General features: G+C 36.5%; 1 protein-coding gene across 1 annotated transcript in view; it reads right to left on the bottom strand.

Annotated features, from left to right (window-relative positions):
* LRRIQ1 (leucine rich repeats and IQ motif containing 1) overlaps positions 1-16,739 on the bottom strand; it is a gene marked incomplete at both ends in the record, with an annotated part of 112,145 nt that overhangs the window by 65,372 nt on the left and 30,034 nt on the right. Inside the window, 3 exons of the mRNA XM_082784576.1 lie at positions 2,393-2,512; positions 5,124-5,262; positions 8,362-8,835. Coding sequence (XP_082640702.1) covers positions 2,393-2,512; positions 5,124-5,262; positions 8,362-8,835 — 733 coding nt within the window. The remainder of the gene's footprint in view (positions 1-2,392; positions 2,513-5,123; positions 5,263-8,361; positions 8,836-16,739) is intronic.

The raw sequence follows: 16,739 nt of genomic DNA, 5'->3' as shown, positions 1-16,739 counted from the left end.
CAACCTCAACTGACACGTGGCATATGAGACTCTGGACTACAGGCTGAATAATTCAAAACAGGATGTTTTCCTTCTTTTGTAGATAAGCACAGATATTTCTTTACTGTGTGAAAAACTAAAATCTTCCACTTTCTGCTTTTTATTATTCTAGAAAGAAGCCAAGGATCAGAGAACATCAGCTAATGAGACTCTTCTTTTTTGTATATCACAGAATCACAGAATTTCTAGGTTGGAAGAGACCTCAAGATCATCGAGTCTAACCTCTGACCTAACACTAACAAGTCCTCCACTAAACCATATCCTTAAGCTCTACATCTAAACGTCTTTTAAAGACCTCCAGGGATGGTGACTTCATCACTTCCCTGGGCAGCCCGTTCCAATGTCTAATAACCCTTTTGGTAAAGAAGTTCTTCCTAACATCCAACCTAAAACTCCCCTGGCACAACTTAAGCCCTTTCCCCCTCGTCCTGTCACCAGGCACGTAGGAGAACAGACCAACCCCCACCTCACTACAGCCTCCTTTAAGGTATCTGTAGAGTGCGATAAGGTCGCCCCTGAGCCTCCTCTTCTCCAGGCTGAACAAACCCAGCTCCCTCAGCCGCTCCTCGTAGGACTTGTTCTCCAGACCCCTCACCAGCTTCGTCGCCCTTCTCTGGACTTGCTCGAGCACCTCGATGTCCTTCTGGTAGCAAGGGGCCCAAAACTGAACACAGTACTCGAGGTGCGGCCTCACCAGAGCCGAGTACAGGGGGACGATCACCTCCCTAGCCCTGCTGGCCACACTGCTTCTTATACAAGCCAGGATGCTGTTGGCCTTCTTGGCCACCTGAGCACACTGCTGGCTCATATTCAGCCGACTATTAACCAATATTCCCAGGTCCTTCTCTGCCTGGCAGCTTTCCAACCATTCCTCTCCCAGCCTGTAGCTCTGCTTGGGGTTATTGCGCCCCAGCTGCAGGACCCGGCACTTGGCCTTGTTGAACTTTATTTATTGTTGAACTCTACATATTTATTTTAAATTAAAATTAAAAAAATAAATCAACCCTAAAATTTAAGCCAGATCTCTACATTTACACACACACATTTCCTGTCTACAAATGGGGACTCTCCAGCATTTTGCATTATCTTACAATAGGATAGTAATTCTGAAAATCCATCTTAAAATACATGTAGATGCTGGAAGAGGGAAGAAAAAATAATATTCTAAGCTATCAAGTCACCAGAAATTAGTTGGTACAAAGTCCAACTATTTTCTAATGGGGACAGGGAAATGGGACATAATAAGAAGGTTGATACTCAGATGACCATAAGCACACAAAGATTCATTAAAAAAAAATCCTCAGTCATATCCACTTAGGTCTTAAATGATATCAGTTTGCTTTGCTTTACCAGAAACCACAAATAAAAAAGAGAACAAATGTGAACAATTAGAAAACAGACAGATGAATAGGTGAATAAGTCATTAACAGCTGCCTTACTATGCAGAACTAGTCTAGAACCAATGGAGAAAGTATCTATTAAGGCTACAAGGGACAAAATTAGCCTAAAGATTCTTTTTTCTTTTCCTTGCTTACTGAATGATATTTCTCTTGTGAACAATTTTATTTTCTACCTAATTATTACTGAATAATTACAAAATTAATAAATTTGAAGCTAGTTTTTATTTCTTAGAACTGAAACTTCTGACCCAATTTAAATGCTTTGAAATTTAAAGGACATTATATAATTTGCAAAAAAAAAATAATAATAGTAAACATTTCTGGATTTTTTTTTCACTTTTTTTTTTCTATTGATTTAGCTTTTTTTTTTTTTTTTTCATTTTTTTTTACCACTGTATTCAGACTTCTGTTTGTTTTAGCACTTCAGAGATAAATGAAGAGCTAATAAGCCTGCTTCACCTCTGTTTTGGGGGAGGGGGTTCTTTTTACTGGAATCCTACAACACTGAATCTCAGCTATATTTTCCGTATTTTCAGCTATATTATTGTTCTCATTCTCTCATGAAAATGAACAAAATATGTATTAATACTTTGTTGGCATTATAATCAGTTACTAAAATACTAAAAAGCTAAACATTTTAGAACAAAAGTAGTTGTTTCCTTATTCTCATTTGTTTGTCCTTTAACTGTAGAAATATATGGATTTCTATAGTTGTGACATTAATAGCACAGTAACTAGGAGAGCATCTCAAAGAGCAGGAAGCAATCAATCCATGACAAACACATTTAAATGAGTTATATGTACCAAATGCTTCTTTATTTCTGGACATCCAATATGTTAATTCTTGTCCTGGTAGTCTTTTCAATTTCTTTTATTTTCAAAACTTACATGATTGTTTTAGAATAATATTTTTTACATCACATGTAAATTTTTACGCTAATGACTATGCTTACTTCATAAAACATGAAATCATCCACATTTATTTCTTCATATTCAGCCTCCACTTCATCACTTTTAACAGCTGCAAGAGCACTGGCCAGTTTCCTTCGCAAAAGAAAGCCCTTCCAAGATGCCTAAACAAAAAATTTAAAGCATGTTATATAAAGTCATAGATCAAACCCAACTCCAGATTCTCTATGTTATCCCATTACGAAGATAAAACATCTTGGGCCCTGGTTTAATAGCTCAATGATCTGTTTTTTGAACTTTATGTGACATTTAAAACTACAAGACAAATTAAATGCCAGCACATGTCTAAAGCTTAGAGTACTCAGGAGGCTCTCCACAAGTAAGCAGAAAGGAATCCTGCAACTCCCTCAACTACAAACCTGGGTCAACTAATTAATTATTTGACAATTCCTTCAGGGACTATTATAAACTGAAAGGAATGACCACATACAAAAAAGCTGAGTGTTAACTTTCAAATTACTGAGAATAAAAATACACTTATACTAAATGCTTTATAGTTTACAAGTAGCTATTCTGGGAGATATCTCATGCAATTGACCTAGGTCAGTCACTCTCTCTTAACTGTCTAAGATCTTTATTTTAAAAATATTACTGGTAGGAATAACTATATCTAAGAAAAAGAAGGACATTAGGAATTAAATGCTAGAAAAAGAAGCAAGGTGTTACAAACACATGACAAGCTGTAGAATCATACAAAAGAAAAAATTCCAAGAGATCAAAATTAAATAAATGGAATTAAGAATACTAAATTCAATTACCCCCCAAATGGTTTGATGTAATTAGAATTCAAGATGCCGTAAGCATTTAAATACTGTGCAAAACACTCTCCTGAAGAGTAGTGTTGTCAGAGTAGTGTTGGCGACATTTAAAGGCTTTGCAATGAAGGCACTAAAACAGGAAGGGTAAATCTCATATTCAGACTTAAAATTTAGCTTATTCATTTTTAATACATGATTTCATAATTGCATAAATTATTGAAAACATTGCTGTCTTTACACGTAAAATTCCTGATTTATATACAAATGATTAAATGTATTAGATCTGCTTTCTAATCATTTCATTGGTGTTATTTTCCTACAGATCTTCATAACCATTCAGAAAGAATATCCTGATACTACAGAGTGATCAACTGAGAAATACATTTCATTCAATAAATACAATTAGTTTTTACAGATGCAAAGGAGAAAACAAGTCATAATGGTACATACAGAAAGATAAACTGTAAGCCATCTGTTAACACAGATCTATGAATTCACGAACTCAGTGCTCAGTTGAGATCAAGAATGACAAATTATATTACAGCAATTTTTAAGAAATGAGATGAAAATTCATGATATACCTACCTCTGGAATTCAGTGCTAGTCACTTTTTTAAAATAGGATATAATAGAATAAGATAAAGATATAGGGATAAAAGGATAAGAAGCACAGAGTAATGTGAAAAGAGACTAAATTGACTGAGGTTTTATTAAGGAAAGAGTGAATAATGGAGATGCATGTAAGAGACACACAAATCCATAAAGTGCACAGAACGCAAATAGTGAAAGTGTATTTATTTCCGTATTAACTTTGGAAATCAAATTTGGAAAAGGTTTGGAAAAAAAAAAAAGTAAAAACATTTTATTCAGTATATAATTTTGTAGAACTCAACACTTCAATATAAAGTAGAGGCCAAATAGGTTCAGAAATATATTTTAATATACTAGTAATATAATAGTACATATTATATTAATATTTACATATATTTTATTGTTAGTATATTAATATAATATATTTTAATAAAATGTTCAATATATTAATAATTATTAATATTATTAATGTATTATTAAACCAATATATTTTTATCTATTTTTATATATTTTTTCTATTTTACAAACATATACTTTTATATTTATATATATTTATATGCTAATATAGCAATATGTACTAATTAAAATGCTAATATATTATACTAATATATACTAACATACTTTACATATTTTGATGTAATAAATTTAATATACTAGCTACAGACTATACTCCAGAAACAAACTTAGCGATACTAGCTACATTAATTTAAAAATGTAGAAAAATCCATGAACCCTGGCAACTTGTCATATAGATGCTATATCTGTTTAGCAAACTAAGCAGAGCCAAGGCATGGACTTGAGTTCACACACACAGTAATCCATTCTGTTTAACCATTAGCCCAGTATCTGGTATGGTACAACATAGGCCCTGGTGTGTTCTCAATGGCAGTATGAATGTGGCAGTCCTATCTTCTGAGAGATGGGAAGAGAAGGAAAGGCATGAGTAGGTTGGATGGGAGAGAAAGGAAGAGCAGTTAGTTGTACAGATACGAGATACGTTATACCACTTATGCAGCCAGTGTCTGTCATTTTAGTAGCATAGACACACACCAGTAAGAACACAGGCACAATATGCACTAAAACACGGTATTAAAATAATAGTAACAATAATAAAAAAGCTAATTCAGGGAAAATATTTGTTGAATAAAGGGCAATTATTTTTATGCTTCTACAGAACATTTTTTGTAAAGAAAGCTTTTAGAAACTTCAATCTTACAATTTTTAAATAAAGCACACAAAAAAAATTAATTACAAAACTATTGATAATATCATTATCATAAGTAATAATAGATAGAAGATGACAAATACACAAAATTAGATTCTTTCTTATTTAATTGGAAAATAAGTACAGAATGCCGCGAACTAACCTGGATTAGTGTGGCAGCTTCATTCTTCCGTCTTGAAACCTCTGTAAAATGATCATTCCTTGTTTTGGTGCAGTTATTTTTCCTCCTGGCATGGTACTTCTTCCAAAGGGACTGGATCATTGATGCTGCCATATGCAGCCTAGTAAGGAATAAGTACCTTTATGGATAACATAACCTCACCAGCAAAAATGGATTATCATAGCTGCCTAACTATAACCAAAAAAAAAACCTGAAAGAATAGTGTTATGCACTGAGAAAAATAGAATGCTCTACCATTAAACTGTAAAGAAATTACAGCACAGATGTGATGCACATGTACAGAAACACAGGAGGATATTTACAACATTTGGAAGACCAATTTATCTAAGAGAACTACTCTACTGGGTATTGTTCCTTTTACATTAACTAGAGAAGAAGTGTCTTTTCAAAATGGTTATCAGGAGCAGAAGTAGCTTAATAATGACTGAAAGATTGGAAAGATCCACTTATCTCCACAGTCTATATAGAAAAATACTGAAGTGAAATAAGGTGAATGCTGAAAACTGCATGATAAGAATAATTCCAATAGAGCAGATGGGAAAACGTTTTCTAAGATAGGAACGTTTTCTAAGTTACTTATTGTTTAAAAAGCACTGATTACAGGTTACTTAGATTTGCTAAGTGATTGAACTCCCTAAACATAAGGTTAATTAATTAATTGTTTCTGATGGAGAAAAAGTTTAATGGGAGCTTTGCATTATGACATTATTATCTTGGAATCCTTCTCTCCACAAAATTCTCATTTCAGCTTCCTAGTGGGTTTAATAAAATGTGTCTAAATTTCCCCCAGACTTCACATATTTTACACTTTACAATCTGTAGTGCATTTATTTAAATAATAGAGTACTCTTCAGTGAAAAAGACAATCCAGCACAAGTCACAGCACACTTCAGAGGTTAAGCCAGAAGAAAGGAGTACATAAAATATTCCTTTTTCCAAGCATTTTTTCCTTAAAATGTGTTTATTAAGTTTACCAACCTCAAAACATGGTTTATTTATAAGCTTTGCATCCATAAAAAATGATCTGAGTTTAAAAAAAAATATTTAAGTTTATATTCTGCATTGAAGAGAACTGTTCAACAACTGGCTACAGAATGAATTTAAAATTCTAAGAACTCTAAATACACTTTTCAAAAAGATTTTTTTTGAGGCACTCAACTGCCATAATAGACTACTGTAGTCCGATTTTCTAATTTCTGAGAGGCAATGATGAATTCTATGGTCTTCCTGAATAATAATTTTTATGACATATTGTTAGTGTCTTAAAAATCAACCAACTAACCACTACTGCCCATTTACAATAAGTCTAACCAGCATGAAGTGTCGTGGTTCCGCTCGAGTGGGCAGCCGAGCTCCACCACAGCCGCTCTCTCACTCCCCCTCCTCAAAGAGGAATGGGGAGAAAATATGTGAAAAGGGCTCAAGGATTGAGATAAGGACGAGAAAATCACGCAATAATTATTGTAACGGGCAAAACAGACTCGGCATAAGGAGATAGTAAGATTTATTGCCTACAACTAACAAGCGAGAGAAGTGAGAAAACAAAGGAAAAAAAAAACAAAAGCACCTTCCCCCCCATCCACCCTCTTCCACCTCCTCCCCCCGAGCGGCGCAGGGGAACGGGGAATGGGGGTTATGGTCAGTCTACAGCACTTCTTCTCTGCCGCTCCTTCTCGATCACTCTCGTCCACTGTGCTGTGGGGTCCCACCCACGGGATGCAGTCCTTGATGAACTGATCCGGCGTGGGCTTCCCACAGGCAGCAGCTCTTCCAGAACTGCTCCAGATATGGGTCCGTACCACGGGGTCCATCCCTCAGGAGAAAACTGCTCCAACCTGGCTCCCCTACGGGCAGCAGCTCCTGCCAGGTCACCTGCTCCTGCGTGGGCTCCTCTCCACGGGCTACAGGTCCGGCCCAGAATCTGCTCCGGCAGGGGTCTTCCACAGGCGGCAGCCTCCGTCGGTGCAGGGCCACCTGCTCCACCGTGGTCTCCTCCACGGGCTGCAGCGTGGAACCCTGCTCCACCGTGGTACTCCATGGGCTGCAGGGGGACATCCTGCTTCACCATGGTCCTCACCACAGGCCGCAGGGGACTTCTGCTCCGGCGCCTGGAGCACCTCTCCCCCTCCTTCTACACTGACCTTGGTGCAAGGCTGTTCTCCCACTCCCTTGACTCTCCCGGCTGCTGTGTGGCGCAGCGTTTTTTCCCTGTCTTAAATATGCTCTCACGGAGGCGCAAACAACATCGCTTATTGGCTCGGATCTGGAAAACAATGGGGCCCTTCCCAAACATGGGGCAGCTTCTAGATCTTTCTCACAGAAACCACCCCTATAGCCCCCTGCTACCAAAACCTTGCCACGTAAACCCACTACATGAAGAAGCATACCTTCCCATGCTTGATTCTCACACAGTATTCAATATGCATACTTTTGAAACTGAATACTTATGAAGCTATAACTAAAAGTTTGTATCTCCAGGGCAAAATTTCTGGGCAAAATAGCTTCTATTTTCCCTGACTGAACATCCAGAACATCTGTACATACCAGCAACAGATACATTCTGAAGAGGTAATAAACCAGTCTGTTTTATGCAAGAGAGAATTTAGGGGCACAGAACAAGTTGAACTGGCCCTTCACCCCTGCCTCTACTTGTAAGAAGTGGGTTGAGGTATGTTGGAGGAGTACCAAGGGCAGGGCAGACTGTTAGCTCTTCAGTCATCACAACAGCAGGAGCCTGGCCTAAGGTCAAGGGAGTCAGATAGTAGATTTAAGCAACTTTTCCATCTTGCTTTCTAAATGATGCCAACTGTAAATTTTACACAGACGAATCTTGAGTGCCTAACGAACAATACAGCAAAAAACTTACACTGGTTTGTAGTTCAAACTCCCTCAAAATTCCAACAAACCACCAAGCCTTTTCATCCTTAATGTTGTAAATTACTTGTGCATTTAAGAGTTGGTGTCACGACAGTATTGCAAAAAAGAAGGAAAAGTTAGGAGGCCAAGTGAAAGTTTCAAAATTCTCTTATTAGTATTTAATAGTCCAGTCTGCATCACCTTAAAGTACTTTGCTGTCTAATAAGCTTCAGAATATTACTTTCACACTATCAGATCACACATCTATGTTTTAAACAAGAAATTCTCACTTATTGCCTATCCATCTAATATATCTGAAAGCAGTCCAACACCCATGTCTTACCTTTCTGTATCATTATCAAAATGCTTAAGATCTCTTCTCACATTACTTGATATAACTGACTGTTGCAATGTGAGCTGGGCTGACATGTTATTGTTGCCTTTGCTCTCCTCACTGTAATTAATACAAGATTCGATGTTCTTCTGCTTCACTCTGTGATCTTCTTTATTTTCCTTTTGGTGCACAGGTATGGAGGAGTTAATGAATGTGGCCTTACTATGGCCAGTAGTAATCCATCTTTCAGAAGGATCCAACAAGACCTGTTTATTTTCTGTCGCACCCATGATAAAGAGGTTATTTTCCTGTAGGCAGCCAGTGGATGTTTGCTTTAAATGATTTTGCAGTGCTTCTGGTCTATCTCTGTCAGTAATGTTTAGTTCACCATACTCATGCGCACATCGATGTTCAATGCTAAGTTTCATTAACTGATTAAAATACCAGCATTGTCTCTGCGCAGCATCAATGGAAGAGGCAATTCTGAAGAAAGATAAAAATGTTATCACATATTTCAGGCTGTAAGAACACTTCAAAAATATATATTTCCTCTATTAATTCCTACACTACTCTATATTTTCATGTATCCTTACTTGTTTTCTTATTCTTACAGTTAACAGTAATTACTCTAAAAATTAGTTTCAGCATTTAAAAATCTTAACTACACTTTTTTGGTAGTATCTCAAATATACTAAGACATATTAGCTTTTTTATTTTAATTTATGTCTTTTTGTTTTTCAATGGCTTCAGTCTGAAATAGGCATTATGACATGCATTTCACTGTTCATTTTCTATGTGGTTACAAAGCCAAAAATTTTAGAGGCAAATTTTAGAGATGTAATTTTTTTTTTTTTTTTTTTTTTGGGAACTACGGTATCTAGTATAAAAATAACAGTAACTTTTGAATTTACATTAGAACTACAACAAGAAAACCCAAACTTAGATTCAAACCAACAAACCACAATGTCTAAAGAGAATTTACAAGAATGGAAACTTTTAAATGTCAATACTTTTATTAATATATAGGAAGATGCCACACTAAACTTCAGGAAGAGTTAAAATTCTCTGCATTTTTTTCCCTGGTTAAATACTAGTGGAGTTTCCTGGTTAAATACTAGTGGAGTTCCTGCAGATCTTTGTTCACTTGACTATAAGTCAAGTGAATTGAGGAATTAATAGAGGAAATATTTTATAATAAGCTGTATAAGCCTGGTATACCAATGAAATAGAGTAATACTAATAATAGAGTAATAATAGAGTAATAATAGAGTAATAATAGAGTAATAATATAATAATAATAATAATAATAATATAATAATAGAGCAATAGAGTAATATAATAATAATATAATAATAATAGAGTAATAGAGCCATACAAAGCATCTGATTTCCCATCTGATTGTCAGAAAGAGCCCAGCAACATTAGCCAATGAAGTCTGGCTCTGATTAGTTGTGCTATATCATCCAAGTGACTAGGGCAAATATGAACTAATTGTTACAGATACAGAAGGCTGCCTGTATTTGGACAGTGTTTATCTATTGTAATAGGTAGCAGGTAATTTTGGAACCCGCAAAATGTTTTCCTTTGATACCACAGATAGATGCAGAGATCTGTAATCTGGAGCTATTTTCAGAGGAGCAAAAAGTCAATTCTAGGTCAGCAACACAAGATAAAAAAGTTGAAATAAGATCAATTCTCTTGGGGGTCTGGAAAAATTAGGTCCTAAGATAATAGCTTGAATAACAGAATTTCCTGTTCATCATTCTTAAAAGGCAAAGTTTTTATAATATTTTACTGTGAAAAGTCTATTTAACTAAATAACTATTTCCTCTAGTAAAGTTTAACTAAGAACTTTGTAGACTTTTAAGAACACATAGATCTTACTGGAGGAAAACAGGCACTCTTTGTTAGTGCAAGTTCAGTACTGTCATGTAAAATATGAACAGCTAAATTTGAAGCCAAATCCACACAGCGTAATTATACAACTCATGCATTAGCTGTACAGTGGATTGCCCATTACACAATATTTTCTTTCCTGTTAATTCCACAAATACAGTAACAATTCCTCAAAAGATTTAAACCATCACAAATATTTGCTTGAGGATCTAAAAAGTTCTACCTGTCTCCTCCCACACAGTAAGTACAGTAACTTATTCAATAAGAAATACTAGTAAAATATTTCAGAAATTTGGTGAGAAGAATTAAAAATTAACATGGGAAAAAAAAAACACAAACATGATCTTTTACATAATAGGCAAAATAAGCTTTTGTATGATGAAAAGTACACTCCTATACTATTATCCTAAGTATACTTGTTCATTCTCAACCAACAAAAAAAAAACAACAAACAGGAAGGAAGGAAAGAAGGGAGGGGAAGAAGGGGGAAGGGAGGAAACTGTTAACAGAACAGGATGCTTGTGCATCTTCTCTCTTGTCAGGTCTAGCAGCACCTTGAACTCTTTCACTCTTTCAGTGTCTATGCACATGGCAAGTAGGAACAGCAGGGGAGGCTGAAGACAACAGGAAATTCAGGTGGGAAATAACTGTGGTCACCAGGGATCATATGTTTTTTGTTTGTTTGTTTGTTTTTTCCACAAGCAGCTTTTGGGAGGTTACTAAATAACTGTAACTGTATTTGGGATTCTCCTGCACAATTAAACTCCAAAGGGCAGACAACAACAACTATAAACAAATAAAAGAAAAAGTAAAAAGGGGAGGGGAGAAGAGGGAAGACAAAACACTGTTCAGGAAGGTTGTGGCAGGATCATCCTATCAAAGCACTGCAGATTTCTCAGTGTCTCGACTGCATTCTTGATACCAGAGACTGGGTCCTGAAGACCACTTACTCAAACCACAAAAAGGAAGCAGCTATCATGGAAAATATGCAGGATTGATTTACTTTTTTACTGGGGAAAAATAAAGAAAAAACAACAAAAGAAAAGCCAACCACATACTAGGGAGAAGAAAAAACAAAGAAAGAAATATGTAAGTATTAAGACTTTTGATACCATAATATTTCCTTTATCGTTACTGTAAATTTGCCTTTGAGACCTTTTTGGCTTTATAGATCAAGGGGTCTCGTCACACTAACTCTTCTGAAATTGCTTCTTAGTTAAAATACAAACAACATTTTAAGTGTAAGTTGGCATCTAGACAAAAGAAGAACTGTGATCACCCTGACAGAAGCACCAGTGTCCCTATTCTCAGGATGCTTACTAAGTCATGTAATGTTGAATACAGCAGACTAACTGCAGCAAGTTTTACAACTTCCAGCTTTGATGAGCACATTGCCTTGTGTTAAATGGCCAGTCACCCAGAGTCTTGATCAGATCTTAACCAGTGAAAGCATATTATATCCCATGTAAATTTTAGAACAGCCACAAAGCTTCTGCACTGGGAGAAGGGAATACTAAAACAGAAAAGGAGAAGATGGGTCTTCATCATAAGATTCACAAGATTTTATCTTCATCATAAGATCACAAGATTTGACTGTACTCATACAGCAGCCTTGCTCATACTTCAGGACCAAGATATTACTTTCACAAAAAAATGCTATGAACAGAAGGCTACCTGTAGCCTTCTAACAAAAAAGACATCTCTCGACTTAAGGTTTTCCAGAGACTTCAAGGAAAGATAAAAGCACTAGAATCAGATTGTAATCCACATGGAAGTTTAAGCTTTGAAAGCTTGCCTACAGAACTGTTAAAAGACCATATTTTACATAGAATTTCATCCTGCAATGACCACTATGTTATTCAAAGATCATCATTTTGTCAGAATGAGACAGTAAAAATGATATGGAAAAGTCAGTAGAACAAACCTTTTGGAGGCAAAAAAGTCAGTTGACAAAGAAGCCAGTTCTACCCAGCACTGGCAGTTATCTCCTGGTCACTGCTATCCTGGTGAGGCCACACCTGGTGGTATTTTGTTCAGTTCTGGGTTTCCCAGTACGAGAGGGACATAGAAGTACTGGAGCAAGTGCAGAGGAGGGATTCAGTCCTAAGATGATTAGGACTGAAGCACCTGTAATAAAAGGACAGACTGAGAGAACCGGGCCTGTGTAGCCTGGAAAAGAGAAGACTGAGCAGAGACTTCATCAATGTGTATAAATATCTGAGGGGAAGGTGTCGAGAGGATCAAGCCAGTCTTTTCAGTTGTGCTCAGCAACAGGACAAGAGATTCCAGCTGAATACGAGAGAGCACTTCCTTACTGTGAGGGTGACAGAGCACTGGCACAGGCTGCCAAAAGAGTTTGTGGAGTCTTCATCTCTAGAAATACTCAAAACCCACCTGGATGCCATCCTGTGCAATGTGTTCTAGGTGTCCTGCCCAGCAGGGAGTTGGACTAGATGATCTTCAGAGGTCCCTTCCAACCTCAGCCATTCTGCGATTCTGTGATTATTCTACCCCTAACTGTGTGCTAGTTAAAATTATGCTTAATGTCATTTTGCAGCTCTATTGTGATTTTCATTAGTCAGTTAGTTAACTTTTGTTAAAATACAAATCGTCATTCAATCATGTTTGTAAGTCCTTTACAAACACATGGAAAAAGACCATTGTTTACATATTCTCTCCTGAAAACCTGCTTATGAAATTCCTGTCATTTTCACTATATCATACATACAAGTATTTATAAAGTTCCAGTAGCCAGACACCTGATTAATGAAAACAAATTACTGTAGCCAAGGTATTGTGTTAGTTTTTTAAATGATTACTCATTACAAGACAAGCATGCTAAGAACAGTGAACTTGCATGCAGAAACAGCACAAACAATTGAACTGAGCAGCAGTGGTGTATGAAACATGGATTAGGGAAGCAAGCAGTGATTACTTTTGGCAGTTTACATGCTTGAGGTCGCACCTACAGGGGCTCATAACTTAGCAAGACGTGAAACAGACAGAAGTTTGCTCTATTTTTGGCCTGTTCTTTAGCAACTTCACATTAATTCAGTCTGTTTGGAGAAAGTATTGCCGTATGTACATATAATAGCTGTGCTTTTAAGGCTTATATACAAGCCTATTGTTTAGTTGCTTTCACAAACTGCAGTTTTCAATGGTTATTAAATCATCCAGAAAAGGTATTTTTAATCAAAATGAAACACAGAGGTCTTTAACACACACACACACACACAAAAATCATTTTGACACTAAATTTGATGCAATATGCTTCAACTATCTCAAAGTTATAAATTCAGAAGTTTTTGTGGATGAATTATTGAAACCTAAAAAAAAAAACAACAACCAACAACATACCAAAACAAACAAACTTTAAAAAAAAAAAAAAAAAAAAAAAAACAACAAAAAAGAAACATACACTCAGGAAAGAAAATACATTTATACCATCTCTTCTTCTTCCCACTGTTGCTCTTCTCAGACATCTGCAAACTCCTTCTACCAAAACTTACACAGAATCATAGACAAATTCTCACTGCAAGAAACCCAGTAGGTCTCTGGTCCAATCTCCTGCTTCAGAGCAACGTTAGCTCTGAGATCAGACCAGGTTGCTCAGGGCTTTTTCCAGTCATGTCTTGAAAATCTCCATGAGTGGAGACTGCACAACCTTTCTGAGCAAACTGTTGCAATGCCTATCCTAATGGTGAAAAGGTTTTCCTAATGGTGAAAAGGTTTTTCCTTATGCCCAGTTGTATGGGGTCTGGTTGGAATGGAGTTCATTCTCTTTATAGTAGCCTGTACGGTGCTGTGGCTACAACTGTTTTGATAGCACACCAGTAAACAGTGTGCTATCAAAACCATTGCTGAAAAATGCTTGTACACCATCACGGCCTTCTCTGTTTCTCACTCTGTCACCCTCAGTGGATGAGCTGGAAGTAGCCTGGCCAGCTGACCTGAAATGACCAAAATGAGACTTCTTCCTATATGATGTCTTGCTAAGCAATAAAAGTGGGGTGTAGTCTATCCAAGGCAGCCATTGTTTGGAGAATGGCTAGGAATTGGCCTTTTGGTGGGAGGTGCTGAATGATTGTTTTTCCATCACTTGGGTGTTTTGTTTTTGTTTTCTTCTCTGCCCTTGCCCCCTTTATTTCACTTATTAAACTGTTTTTATCTCAGTCCATGGGATTTTCTCACTTCTTTGATTCTCTCCCCTATCTTTCTGCAGGGAGTGGGAAGAAGCAAACAAGCAGTTACTGTGTTCTTAGTTACTGGCTAGGATCAACCCACCATACCAGTCTGAACTTCCTTTTTATCAGCTCAGGTCCATCCTCCTTCTATGCACCACTGCAAAGAACTTGGATCTGTCTTCTCAGGCACTTGCTCAAAACTCCTGACAATCTCAGGGGCAATGCACTGAAATTGTTCCAGTTCATTCATGTGTTTTATGCATTGATGACACCAAATACTGGAGGCTATTTTAGATGCAAGGGCTAAACACGGGGGGATAATCACTTCCCACCATCTACTGTCCATGTTCCTCCAGATACAGCCCAGGATGTTGTTAAACTTCTTTGGTATCAGGGCAGACTGCTGTCTTACATTCACTTTCTTATCCATCCAGACCCAAAGGTCCTTTTCAGCAGTGATGCTCCCCAGCCAGCCAGTCCCAACCTGTACTGCAAAAAGAGGTAACTCCTTCAAAATTAAAAACAAACAAACAAACACAACTTTTCACTTGTCCTTGTTGAATTCACAGACTCCTGTTGGTGTCTCTCTCCAATTTGTCTAGGTCCTTCTGAATGGTAGCCCTGCACTCAGATATATAAACCATTTCCCCCAAATTTGATGTCACCTGCAAGCATGGTAAGGGCACACTCCATCTCCAGCTCCATGTCATTGATAAAGATGTTAGAGGGACAAGTCTCAGTGTCCAGAAGGTAGCATCAACTACTAATAATGGATGGTCTGAGCCTGACAATCCAAAAAATTTTTACCTGTCTAGCTGTACATTCTTACAGACCCTGGTTACATAAACAATTCAATTTTGTGTATATTACTTTTCTCTCCCACTTTTTATTATCTTATAGAAGTGCACGTAGAAGTATGATATTCTACTACAGCTCTATGATGATCATACCATAATTAGAGATTACCATTTTTTCTGCAAAGGTTTTCAATGAAACAGGTCCTAAATTCTGGATGTAAGAAAATTTTCTCTACCATAAAGGAAAAGTAACACTTTTTTTTTTTTTGCCTTTCCTGTTTTCCTTTTAAGAAAGAACATTATTTCAAATGGTAAATTTTCAAATAGATTAGGAAGTGTCAGCTTTCCATCTGCAAACCAGAAACCAAAAATTACAAAAGTAGATAAAAAGTGTTCTTGAGGGTTTAATGGAGAAATGTATGAGTTCCAGGAACCACCTAAATACTACATCTGTTGAAAAAAACTCCATGATCTAACTTCTCCCAAAACTAATTTCAATATAATACTTAAAACAAACATCTTTTCAAATAAATCTCAGTTCTGAGAGCAATGAAGATTCTATTGGAACATCAAATAATAAATGAAAATAATAACCTTTAATACCTTTAGGTATTAACAAGACCCCATAAACATAGAGGCTAATATGTAAACAAAAAATAGCTAGATTCTGAAACAATGTGGGTATTTCTCCTGACCCAACAAAGTACACAAGCAGAAATTCAGACTAAAGTATCATAAAAGATTACATGCTTCACCTGTTCTGGGATAACGTTCAATACCTGGCAGGATCAAGAAAACTATCTTTTCAAACACCAGCAGACAAATCGGATATTAAAAGGACTACAGGGATATTTTAAAACCTGCTAGGAAATGAAAAGGAATTAAGAAAGAAGAAAATGAGCAATATTCCCAAGTGCAAAAATATGAGAGGTTTGGTATATACAGGTACTGCAAAGTGATGAAAAATAGGAGTTATAAATTAAAAATTACCACTTGTAGGATCTAAGTTCTGGACAACTTGCAATATCTAAGTCACTGGACAACTAATCATAATAATGAAGCAGCATTTATGACAAAATCAAAGACCTATAAACAGAGCCATATAATCCACGTCTTTAAGAGGAGAGAGGACACCTTTTGCAGCTTTCCAGTCATTTAGAATGTGAATAATACAGATAGATATGGAAAAAAAAAAAGGCAGGAAAAAAAATAGAGCACTGTTTGCCAAACTAGGTTTGATTAAGCTGAAACTGGAGATTAAGCTGAAACTTAATTAATTGGAAATTAATGATATGATTATACCACTTTGGGGATTTAAGCTATTATCTCAACATGCCACTGTACCATGTTGTATGTATGAATTCATCCAACTACTACTACCTCAAGAATTTTTGGATTTGAACCACCTGTTTTCCCAAACTTAAAACAACAGAAGTCAAGGCCCACAGATATTTTAATATCTGTCTGAAGTATTCCTTGCACTGAAGTCAATGATTCTGATCTCTTTCTT

Source organism: Aythya marila (assembly GCF_965140915.1).
Source record: "Aythya marila genome assembly, chromosome: 1".
NCBI classification, from domain to species: Eukaryota; Metazoa; Chordata; class Aves; order Anseriformes; family Anatidae; genus Aythya; species Aythya marila.
This window is presented reverse-complemented; position numbering and strand designations above follow the sequence as displayed.